General features: G+C 43.7%; 1 protein-coding gene across 4 annotated transcripts; it reads left to right on the top strand.

Moving 5' to 3' along the window:
• The first annotated feature begins 3,985 nt into the window (after positions 1 to 3,985).
• On the top strand, positions 3,986 to 10,640 carry DDX5 (DEAD-box helicase 5). Of its 4 annotated transcripts, none has more exons than XM_033138864.1 (13): positions 3,986 to 4,137; positions 5,315 to 5,480; positions 5,619 to 5,715; positions 5,810 to 5,943; positions 6,028 to 6,093; positions 6,621 to 6,762; positions 6,887 to 7,047; positions 7,155 to 7,327; positions 7,501 to 7,611; positions 8,040 to 8,104; positions 8,187 to 8,246; positions 9,431 to 9,655; positions 9,973 to 10,640. In XM_033138864.1, the coding sequence occupies exons 1-13, from the start codon at positions 4,106 to 4,108 to the stop codon at positions 10,344 to 10,346; spliced, it is 1,806 nt and encodes a 601-aa protein (XP_032994755.1). In that variant the 5' UTR covers positions 3,986 to 4,105; the 3' UTR covers positions 10,347 to 10,640. The 4 variants fall into 4 exon arrangements, with proteins under 4 accessions (XP_032994755.1, XP_032994753.1, XP_032994754.1 ...); XM_033138862.1 differs by having other exon boundaries at positions 3,989 to 4,113; XM_033138863.1 differs by having other exon boundaries at positions 3,990 to 4,113; positions 8,043 to 8,104.
• The last annotated feature ends 958 nt before the right edge of the window (positions 10,641 to 11,598 follow it).

Here is an 11,598-nt window from a genome sequence, read left to right as displayed (position 1 = left end):
AATTATCCTTGAAGCCAGAGAGTCAATTAGTGCTGCATGCAATTGCCAGATGTTTAATAGGTATGGCTAGCATGGTTCATATTTCACTGATCCTTAAAACAACTGCATTGGCTGTGTTGTAAGAAAAAAATCTGCCCTTATTCCCTTATGGGGTACACAAGAGCCCTTGTAATGTCCTTTGCAGGTTCTCCATCAGTAGGAGTAAAAAAGAGAGGCCAACCAGAGAATAGAAGCAAAGCAGCTAGTAAACTTGATCTTTATTGTTCTGTTGCAACAGGATCCCTTCCTCACACACAGGTGAGCAGGGAAGAAGACCCCAAACAAAGGGCTGCCTGGGCCACCCCCAGAAACCTCACACATACAGAAGCGCTGCAGCCCCAAGCTCATCCCCCAGATACATCACACCTACATCACACAAAAAGGCTTTGCCTTTTCTCAGTAGCCTGGCCATTCCTTTGAGGTGGTGTTGTTGTTCAGTCGTTCAGTCGTGTCCGACTCTTCGTGACCCCATGGACCAGAGCACGCCAGGCACGCCTATCCTTCACTGCCTCTCGCAGTTTGGCCAAACTCATGCCAGTTGCTTCGAGAACACTGTCCAACCATCTCATCCTCTGTCGTCCCCTTCTCCTTGTGCCCTCCATCTTTCCCAACATTTGAGGTGGTAATCTTCTTTAATTCCTGGGACAATTAAATCCCTCACCCCTGCTTCCTTGCAGAGACCCATTTGGTAAACCTTTGGTCAGTTTTGAGAGTCAAAATGGTGTGAGACCTGTCTGCCTCAGACACGTGGCCTTGTTTGCTTGGAACACTTACGAACATTATATATATATATATATATATGACCGTAATTTCTTACAACAGCTGCATATTCATTTACAAGCTCAATCTAAGTTGCTGATATTACCTTTAAAGCCATAGCTATATTGCAACTGAAAACACGAAGTGGTACCTCTCCCTGTAGTAGTCTGCTGGTGCTTTAAGATCCAGGGGTGTGGTGGATTTCTGTTATAATTTATTTTATGCTGTACTGATAGGACTAATAACATCCAGGCTACAAACTTTTGAAGAAATAAAGCCTTATGCTTGGGGAATTTATCTGGGACCTGTTGCATACTGGAGCTAGCGTTGAGTTTTTGCTTTCATTTTCCATGTGTGGTTATTGGTTTGATGATGCAATCCCTGAGTCTGTTGTAAGCCTTTAGCTGACGCTTCAACTAGTGTACACATGTGTACACACACACACACACACACACACAGTGTCTATGATCATTTGAAATTCCCAAGGTAGGTATAGTATGGGGGTACAAGTGTTACCGTATACAAATTCTGTAACTGGGTCCATCTCCAGAAGGGAGTCCATATCCCCAGGAATAGCGCTATATTTTAAGAGCCCCTTCCCAAAAACGCAGCACAAAGACAAAGACAATACCGAGTCTCCCAAAGCAAGGCCTTGTTTACCGGTATTAGAAAACTTGCAGCAGGGTGTTTTGCAAGCAAAATACCTCGAACAATGGAGCGCAAGCTCCTATATAGACTTTTGAAATTGCCCCCCTCCAGCTCAAGACCACCCCTCCAAACATCATACATACATCAGAATTACATCACAAATTGGGATGGTCAGAGGAGGTAACCTGAGAATTCTCACACCTGTGCCATCCCTCCTTGAACCCCTCCCAGACACACACTTCAGCAAAACAAAAGTGTTCATGGTTTCCTGTCCTGGGCAGGCAGGGCTAATGACCGTCCTTTGATCTAGCCTGGGCCAAATCCATGGGAAATGGCCCACCAGAATGCCAGAGATTATCACTCAGGCAGAGGGCTGCTCACCTCCTTCCTCTTTGCAGAGATACAGTTAGTCAGTTTGGGAGTGAAAAATGGTGTGAGGCCTGTTCTTCCTGTGTTTGCTTGGTGAATTAATATATATTTTATATAAATAAATAAAAGACCTTAAATTCTTACAACACAAGGGTATGTGGGTGCTAAATCACCAGTATTAGCACTGCTGATTTTATACACCCGACCTCAGCTCTCATTGTCCAAAAATGGATTCTGCACTTAAATGGTGTTGTTTGTAGCTGCTGTTGGGAGTCCCACTGGTATCTTTATCCAGAGGCTTGAAGGTCTTTTAGGATATCTGATAATTGCTGTACTGTTACTCTGCTTTTTGGTTTTGTTTGTTGTATGGGTATTCTTTGCTTGGTTCTGTGCACTTTCTTTGTCTATTCCAATCATAATTTTTCCTTTATAATACAAACTCCTGGCACTCCAGTCATGTTCTGCAGCCTTACTCAAACTGAATTGATTCCTGGATACTGTAATACCAAAATAGGTTTCGGATGAGTAAATAAAAATAATAAAATGTGGGGGGAGGAGTTCTTCATATTTTTATTATTTCTTTTGTCTTTTTTATCTTATATATGTTGTGAACCACTCTGAGATCTACAGATAAAGGGAAGTATATTATTATTATTATTATTATTAATAATAATAATTTTGTGCTGCCATCTTGTTTCCAATGGGTAGTCTTTAGATAGGTTCTCACCAAATGTTTAAAGCACATCTGATACACATCATTCCTCCAAAAAACCCTGAGACCATAGCTATAATTCCCAGCACCTTAAAAAAAAAACTACAGTTCTCAGGATTTGGGGAAGTCATGTGTTTTTAAAGTGTATTAGATGTGTTTTAAATATAGGGTGTGGATCAGCCTGAAGTTTCCTGTGTGTTGTGTCGTGTGAGAACAGAATGCTATGGTCTTATGCCATGTGTCTTACTTATTTTTAAATACCTGTTTTGGCTCACCCTCCATCAGATAACCCCAGGGCAGTTAAAAACACAAATGTGTGCACTCTCTTTCCCTTTTACAGCTCATATGCACTTGTGGCAGTCACCTCTGCAATGACTCTTTTCAGTGCTGCAAGTTGGCCTGTGACATTCTAGTAATTGTGATGATTGCTGTCATCATCCAGAGGGTTGTGTCCTTCCCCTCTATCCTGTGTTGCATCCTCTCTGTATCTGCTGTGCTGCTTTCGTACCACCGATGCCATCCATATAACCTGTTGTTTCATGTTCTGAACTACAATCAAGAAAAAATAAATCGCCATTACAATATTGCTACTCTTTTGGCAAGCAAAAAGGGAACAGAGGAGGGTGCTTGGGAGTGGGGGAATGAGCCTGTTACCTTGGGGCAACACTATTTCCGCAGAAAGATCAGTCTGCAGTTGAAATTTAGAAGCAACTTCGCTGAAGAGGAGCATGATGCACAAAATAAATAGGATCGGGTTCTCATCAGGTCAGGGATGCGCAACTTTGAAATTACTGTTAAATGCAGTGCAGTCATGGGTTCGAAAGATACTCCTCTTGCCCTGACAATAGGATTTGACTTTCCAAAGTGGGTACCATGGAGGGTAGGCCTTTTGTTAGTGGGCAGAACCTGAGTATGCTATATGTAGATTTTTATTGATTGTGGGGGCAGCTGCCCCCCTTGGCTACGCCCATAGTGGGTGCTGTACTTTTCCTGGAAATATATGCGCTATGAAGAGCTTCCTTCATTACCATCGCTTTGAAAGGCTCCCTAAGCCGGGAAGAGTTCACCGTTATCGTTAATCGCGCGGTATTTCTCTTCCCGGGGGCGACCCTCCTTTCGCTTTTAAATGGGGGGAGTAGCGTAAAGTAGGGGGCGGGGAAGGAAAGCCCTACAGGTCATTTCAAGCCGAGACTCTTCCTGGGCCGGCGTTGATGGCAGCCCGGACAAAGAGAGCCGCTTCCGTTTGGCCTCGTTTATAACCACCCGGCACGCCGGCCGGCTTCGAGGACGAGAACGCGCGCAAGCGCCCCCCTTCCCTGCCCCGCCTTTCGAGGAACAGCAGAGAATCTTCCGCCCGCTGGAACCTGCGCGCGGGGGCGGGGGAACAGGGCGCGAACAAGCTCATCGCTGACGTCACGAGCCGGCTTCCCGGCATTCGCGGCGGCGCCGGGTATATAACCGGCATCCGCTCGGCCAGACGCTCCCCATTCAGTCGCCCTCGTCATCGGCGTTTCGCTTGTGGACCGTCCCTGCCGTTTCATCGACGTCTTGATCGCCGCCGCCGCCGCCGCCGTCAGCATGCCTGGGTATTCCAGTGAGAGGGACCGCGGGTGAGCCTGAGGGGCTCGGTTCACTTAACTCGCGGCCGGCTCCCGAGGCTCCCGTCTTAAAATACCATCTGGGGCTGGGATGGCGGGGTCGTTAAAATGGCGGCGACTAGAACCAGCCGTTTCCCGGCGACCGCTCGAGGCTCGCGGAATGAAGGGAGGGGGCGGAGGAGAGGGAAGAGCGACCGCCTCATGGATGTCGTCGCTGACCGAGGCCTGATTGTTAGGATGGGCGGGGTGGGGGGGGGCGAGGAGCGGGAGGGAAATTTGAGGGTGGTGTTCCGCTGGGGGGGGGGAAGGGCGATTTAGGTGGGGGGTGGGGAAGAGAAGCGCAGCGGGCAGGAGGGAGGAAAGGGCGTGCGGACTGGGATTTTTCTTATCGTCGAAACCGGTTTCCCCTTTCCCCCTCCCTTTTTTTTTGTCTCTGGACGCGGGCGGATGTCAATGGCTGGCCCCGCCATGCGGCGACCGAGGGGGAAATCAAAATGCCGGCGGCTGCCTTTGTTCCTCCTCCGTCTGCTTCTCTCTATCCCCGCCCCGGCGTCAAAATGGACGCGCCGACTAGAAAATGTGGCGTAGACGGAAAAGACAAAAGCGGGAGGGAGGGAGACGCCTCTCGGCCTCCTTTGTGTGCGGCTTGGCGCGTTTGGGCGGGCGGCCTCCCCCGCCACCCCTCTCCCCTGCCACGCGCCCCGGACAAAAAAGCCCAGTCTAGAAATGGGATTAATTTACGGAACGAAGGCTAGGCGGGGGGTAGACTAAGCGGGATTTAGAAGCCCTTTTGGCTGCGCGCAGGCGCCCTAAGCGCCGTGCTTCGAATTTCTCTCCCGGCTCTGAATGAAGCATTTACAGTATATGTGTCTAAAAAGAGAAGTAGCCTAATCCCGCCGCTTGAAAAAGCTAGCTTCTTACCGGAACCTTGTAGGTTTCATAACCATCCCCGCCCACTTAGGAGCCTGACGCAAAGAGGGAGTGCCCGGCAATTACCGATGGGGACATTTGTTTTTGAAGTGTTAACCAAACTTAAGTTCTCTTTTCTAGTATCATACTAGTTCAGAACCTTACTGTATTTTTATCTTTTGGGTTGGAAGCTATGGGGTGCACAGATGTAGAGGTCGTTTTTTAATATGTCCCTTAACAACGGTTACTTGAGACGCTGAATTAAAATTTGCTTTGGCAGGTTTGGTGGCCCTCGTTTTGGAGGAAGTCGAGGGGGATCTTTAGGTGGGAAGAAGTTTGGGAACCCTGGAGAAAAGCTTACAAAGAAAAAATGGAATCTAGATGAGCTTCCTAAATTTGAGAAGAACTTCTACCAGGAACATCCTGATGTTGCCAGACGTCCTATGGTATGAAAACTCAATTTGTAGACAATGTTGCTTGAATTGTGCTGTAATTAAAGCATGCTTAAAGCATGCTTAAATCATTGTTTTAGTGACTTCAGTAACTATTATTCCTGATGAGTTGTGGTTTTTTTTAATTTGCAGCAAGAGATTGAACAATACAGAGCAGGAAAAGAGATCACAGTTAAAGGCCACAATTGTCCAAAACCAGTTATGAATTTCTATGAAGCTAACTTTCCTGGTAAGTAGTAAATTAATTGGTAATAAATACATATTTGTATACACCTCTTTAATAAAGTTGTCAGACTTAACTAACATACTTCCTTGTATTTTAGCAAACGTTATGGAAGTTATTCAGAGACAGAACTTTACGGAACCAACTGCTATTCAGGCACAAGGTTGGCCTGTTGCCTTGAGTGGACTGGATATGGTTGGCGTAGCACAAACTGGATCGGGGAAAACACTGTCTGTAAGTACTTCTATTTAGCTGTTCAGATGATTTAAATGAATGAAAATTTTTTCTTGAACTAAGATTCTTCCTTTTTTCCAACAGTATCTGTTGCCTGCCATAGTACACATAAACCACCAGCCATTCCTAGAACGAGGAGATGGGCCCATTGTAAGTATTGAGCAACATGAAATTTGTTGTTTGGCAGGAGTAAGGAGAGCTTATGTCATGGCTGTAGAAACTTGTATTTGTGATAAGATCGAGCTGAAAGTTTGGATTTTTTATCTTTGGGCTCATGTCTTTCATTTTTATTAAGCTGCTGGGTCTTCTCAGCAGCTTCCATTTTTTTTCCTAGAGTGCCACTGAACAGTACTGCCACTGCAATATTGATATGTTTTGCTTTGCTCCATATGACCCCCTCCAGTGGCCAGTGTATAAATACAGTCCATTACATCTTCCATAGCAGTTGTTGAAGCCATGACTTATTTGTCCACCACAAACTTGCAGACAGATGGAAAAACGCTAACCAAAAGGCATAAAGTTGTAATGAACTTCACTGCCTGAAGTGAATCTGCACCAGTGTTTACTTTACTCTGAAGAATGAAGTAAAAAATAGAATGTCCTGTCATTTTCAGTGCAATCTGTACCAGTAAATTACCCAGAGTACAGTATGACTATATTTGTACTTCTGTTCACAGTGTTTGGTGCTGGCACCAACTCGAGAACTGGCTCAACAGGTGCAGCAAGTGGCTGCAGAATATGGCAGAGCCTGCCGTTTGAAGTCTACTTGTATTTATGGAGGTGCTCCTAAGGGACCACAAATACGTGACCTGGAAAGAGGTATAAAAATGACAGCTGAGCAACGTTTTAGTATGTTAAGCCTCACCATGCTAGCTTATAAGCTACAAAGAGTACAAAATCATTTTGAGAAATGACTACTAAGTACCTTATATATTGCTTTCAGGTGTGGAGATTTGCATTGCAACACCCGGTAGGCTCATAGACTTCTTGGAAGCTGGAAAAACCAATCTCCGGCGATGCACTTACCTCGTTCTGGATGAAGCTGACAGGATGCTTGATATGGGATTTGAGCCTCAGATTCGAAAAATTGTAGAACAGATTAGAGTAAGTTCACACTTTTATTGGACACAGTTGGGAAGTTGTGCCCAGGAACTTGCTAGTTCCAGGAGCTGGGCAACTGACTGTGTTAAAAAATATCCATTTACTTCCAGCCTGACAGGCAGACTCTGATGTGGAGTGCAACATGGCCCAAAGAAGTTAGGCAGCTTGCAGAAGACTTCTTAAAAGAACATGTACACATCAACATTGGCGCACTGGAATTAAGTGCAAACCACAATATTCTGCAGATAGTGGATGTATGTCATGATGTAGAGAAAGATGATAAGTAAGTAAAATTGGAAATGCTTTCTGTTGAAAGAATAGTTGAAGCATTCTGCAGATCTTTAAATGTCATACTCTGAAGTCCTTTGCATTAGAGCTTGACAGCTTCCCTTGAAGCAAGATGTGCCAAATCCCATACTTCTGAAATTTTTTGATACTACTGTTTCTTTGCAACAGGCTTATTCGGTTGATGGAAGAAATAATGAGCGAGAAAGAAAACAAAACTATTGTCTTTGTGGAGACCAAAAGAAGATGTGATGATCTTACTAGAAAAATGAGGAGAGATGGGTAAATATTTCCAGTGAACCTAATTAGCATAGGCACTTGAAGGAATAATTCAGTTATTTAAATATGAAAAAATTGTATACCTGAAATGTGGGGAGGGGTAGCTTATTCCATGGTACCCATGCTGGTGCTGCAGAACCCCAAGCAATTATGTCTCCCTACCACAATTTCCAGAACTGTCAGGTCAGGATGAATGTAATCCCATATTTCAAGAGCAACATTTCCCAGTAGATTTTTATGAAGTGTGAATTTTGTAGCAGGATAAAGACTGTAGAAGTGCCTTCCTGATAAAAGTGGAAGAACATGCTGGGGTAGGGGTGCCATGTGTGTTTACTGGCTGTGCCGGACAAAATAAAATGTCACTGCTAATGTACTACTGGTTAATTTAGTGACTTTGATAAAAGATACTTATGTGACGGTAAATATTACTGCAGGTGGCCAGCAATGGGTATCCATGGTGACAAAAGTCAACAGGAGCGTGACTGGGTTCTAAATGGTGAGTAATTCAGAGTGGGCGGAAGGTTATTCTGCTAGAATACCAAATGTTTTTTTTACTAATACAGTTTTCTTTGTTTAAGAATTCAAACACGGAAAGGCTCCTATCCTGATTGCTACAGATGTTGCCTCCAGAGGTCTAGGTTAGTACAACTATTTTGGGTGACAGACAACTTTAAAGAAAGTTCGTTGCTTTCTTTAACCTCTGCATTTTTCTAAGTTTTTTCACATAAAGGTGCAGTCTTTGTGGCAAGGCCTAGGCATGACAATCGGAGGACTCGAGGGGGATGGAGGACTAGTGGAAGTGATCGTCTGGACGCTTCCAGTCCAATAGAGAGGTGAAAGTTGAACATTGTGTGCCAGTAATCTTCAAAAGGCAAAGACAAAAACTACGAGCCCATAAACTGTTCTCTCAAACGGTAGCATCATTCACGGTTCACTTTTGCCCGGTTATTTCTACTGTTCCATGCTTTGCATGACTGCCATGGTGCACTGCTGTTTAGTCTGTGTGCATACTGTTTGCTGTGGTCCGTGAGTCTTTGGATTTCAGTGAGTTTGCTGAAATGTCGAAGAATAATTAAACTACAGTGATCTCTGGTTTTTTTTCCAACCTTTGAAATGGAGAGAGAGCAGCTTTAAAATGTACTGAGCCTTGTACAAATTGGTGAGTACTGGCACATGAAATTTGAAAGTCCACCTCTCAATTTTACAAGTTGGGGTGGGAAAAAGCAGTGGCTTTTCAAACCTGGAGTTCCTCCGTCACCTATACCCTAACCGTCATGTCGAGACCTGCCAGAGAGAGACACACACTCAAGTGAACGCTGGCTTCTTGGAAGCGCTTGCCTAGACGAGACACAGTGCATGAAAACAACTTGATGACCTTTCGGGGACAGGTATGTTTTTCTTGCAGCTGCGGTTGAAAGGTCTTGGCAAGACAAGCAGTGTGGCCCTCTATTAGAGCTTCTAGTGTGTGGCAAGACCTCATTTTTTTATACCGAGGTCCTTGGGAGCACACGGAAGAGGCTACTGTGAACTTATTTGGTCTTACTGCAAGAAGCATTCAGATGTCACTTGACTTGTTAGGGGCACTCTGGTAAGGATTTAGATCACGGGGTGAATTGCAAAGAGGTTCAGAGGAGAGAGAGCATCCATGATCTCAGGTGTTGTGGTTTTTATTTTTTAAAATTTTTTCAGGAATAGATAATTAACATTCTTTACAGCAGTTACCATCTTAAAATCTATTATTGTCTAACTTGCTTTTTCATCTGGCTGTTGTGGTGTGCAAAATTTTGTACATTGCTTTTTGCCACACTGCAACACTTTACAGATGTGGAAGATGTGAAATTTGTCATCAATTATGACTACCCTAACTCCTCTGAGGACTATATCCACCGAATTGGACGAACTGCCCGCAGTACCAAAACAGGCACAGCATACACATTCTTTACACCTAACAATATAAAGCAAGTAAGCGACCTCATCTCTGTACTTCGTGAAGCAAATCAGGCAATCAACCCAAAATTGCTCCAGTTGGTTGAAGACAGAGGTTCAGGTAAATATTAACTTGTCTTAGTACAATATTTCTAGCATTTGATTCTTCCATATGCATGTGTTATTTAATGGACATCAGAATTCCTTTTTGCCCTAAAATGGATCTTCCTTGTAATACCACAGTAGAAAATAACTCTTTAACAGTAGCTTTCAGTGCTTAAATATGTAACCAGTAAAGATGTTTTTAGTTCTAGTCCTATTTTGTTGTTGTATTGTTTTTAAACTTCAAAAAGAACTTTTGCCTTGCTCCTGTTAAGAGTTGGAGGTTCTAAATTGTAACGAGGAGTTTTCTTAACTTGCCTCCTGATTTTTCTGCAGGTCGTTCCAGAGGTGACCGACGTGACAGATACTCTGCGGGCAAAAGAGGTGGATTTGGTTTTAGAGAGAGGGAAAACTTTGAAAGAACCTATGGTGCAGTGGGCAAGAGAGACTTCGGTGCAAAAGCTCAGAATGGTGGCTATGGTGCTCAAGGTTTTGGTAACGGAACTGCCTTTGGAAACAACTTTGGAGGAGCTGGCATGCAGGGTGGATTTAGGGCTGGCACTCCAGCTTATCAGAATGGTTATGATCAGCAGTATGGGAATAACATGGCAAACATGCACGGTGCAATGAACCAGCAGCAGTATGCATACCCTGCAACTGGCACCACGCCAATGATAGGTTATCCAATGCCAGCAAACTATACCCAATAACTTAGAAGTATATTTAAGTGTCTTGTTTTTCATAATTGCTCTTTATATTGTGTGTTGAGACAGGATAGTTATTTAAAATCTTATGGAACATGCAGACACGTCTGCAGTGCAGCTGTTAACTATGGTGCACTTTTCCGCTATTTAAGTTGAATATTCTCTACATTCCTGAACAATTTTTAGTTTTTTGTACTAGAAAATGCAGCCAGTGTTTTCACAAAGTAAATGTACAGTGATTTGAAATACAGCAACTGGGGGCAATGCATGGCCTTCCAATAAAGATATTTGAAAACACAATTAGTGTGCTATATGATTCTGAGCACAAATAAATTAAGCAAGTTGACGATAAGTGGTGAATGCTTTCTATCTAATGGGGGGAGGGGAAGGACAAGAAAGGCTTCATGAAGTGGCTTACCCCTGCCGTTGAACTACTTTGAGCTCTTCGTTTCGCTCTAGCTGCTATCCAACTAAATGGTTTAAAATGATGGGTTGGTGTGGACTGGCAGTAGCTCCCACAATGTTGATGTTTTTATCAGTCCATCATGACTTAACTGCCCCCCCCTCCCCACATTTTTCTTGGCGGTTTAGGAGACAAAATATCATTTCTCAGTGTAATACAAAGCCTTTGCAGCAACAGGGAAACCTGATGGGCTAATAAAGTAACAGTAACAAAATTTCCAGTGTCAAAGCTCATCTGCCTGGTCTGTGGTGGAAGGCAGGATGATGAACCTTAGCTTTGTATTGGATTTCCTTTGCTAAAAATATTTCATAACCTCCAGATTTTGACATGGTGATTGCATACATTCTTTGTCTTGCATTTCCAGTTTACTGGTTCACCCATAATAGGATTACTCGGATTCACTGTAACTTAATGTCTTGATTTCCCTCTCCATCCTTGATAACAAGCTCAGCAGGTTTAATGCTGCTCCATAAGCTCCACCTAATGGAAGTAGGTTATAACCATGATTTAACAAATCTTGTATGATGGAAATTTCCACTGACCTGCTGATGAGTCAGAGTGCCAAACAAGAATAATTAATGCTGGCAAGGCAGCCTTTCATACTTAATCCAGTGGAGTATACTTTTAAATCTGGTTTACTGGTTGGTAATGCAACGAGGGAGTCAACCATAACAATTTTTTAAAAACGTTTGCTTTCTACGAGTTCTGGTTTCGGCATTAGACCCACAAGTTTCAGCCAAATGACTTCAGAGACATGTAACACTTTGCTGTGCAAAGTTTACACAGATAATGTAA

Source organism: Lacerta agilis, chromosome 2, assembly GCF_009819535.1.
Source record: "Lacerta agilis isolate rLacAgi1 chromosome 2, rLacAgi1.pri, whole genome shotgun sequence".
Classification (NCBI taxonomy): Eukaryota; Metazoa; Chordata; class Lepidosauria; order Squamata; family Lacertidae; genus Lacerta; species Lacerta agilis.
Note: the sequence above shows the minus strand (reverse complement) of the source record. Positions and strands in the feature narration are given on the sequence as shown.

Coding starts and splice junctions, on each gene's coding strand:
- DDX5 (XM_033138864.1), top strand. CDS start 4,106: ATGCCTGGGTATTCCAGTGAGAGGGACCGCGG. Junction 5,716..5,809: donor CTATGAAGCTAACTTTCCTG/GTAAGTAGTAAA, acceptor CTTGTATTTTAG/CAAACGTTATGGAAGTTATT. Junction 5,944..6,027: donor GATCGGGGAAAACACTGTCT/GTAAGTACTTCT, acceptor TTTTTCCAACAG/TATCTGTTGCCTGCCATAGT.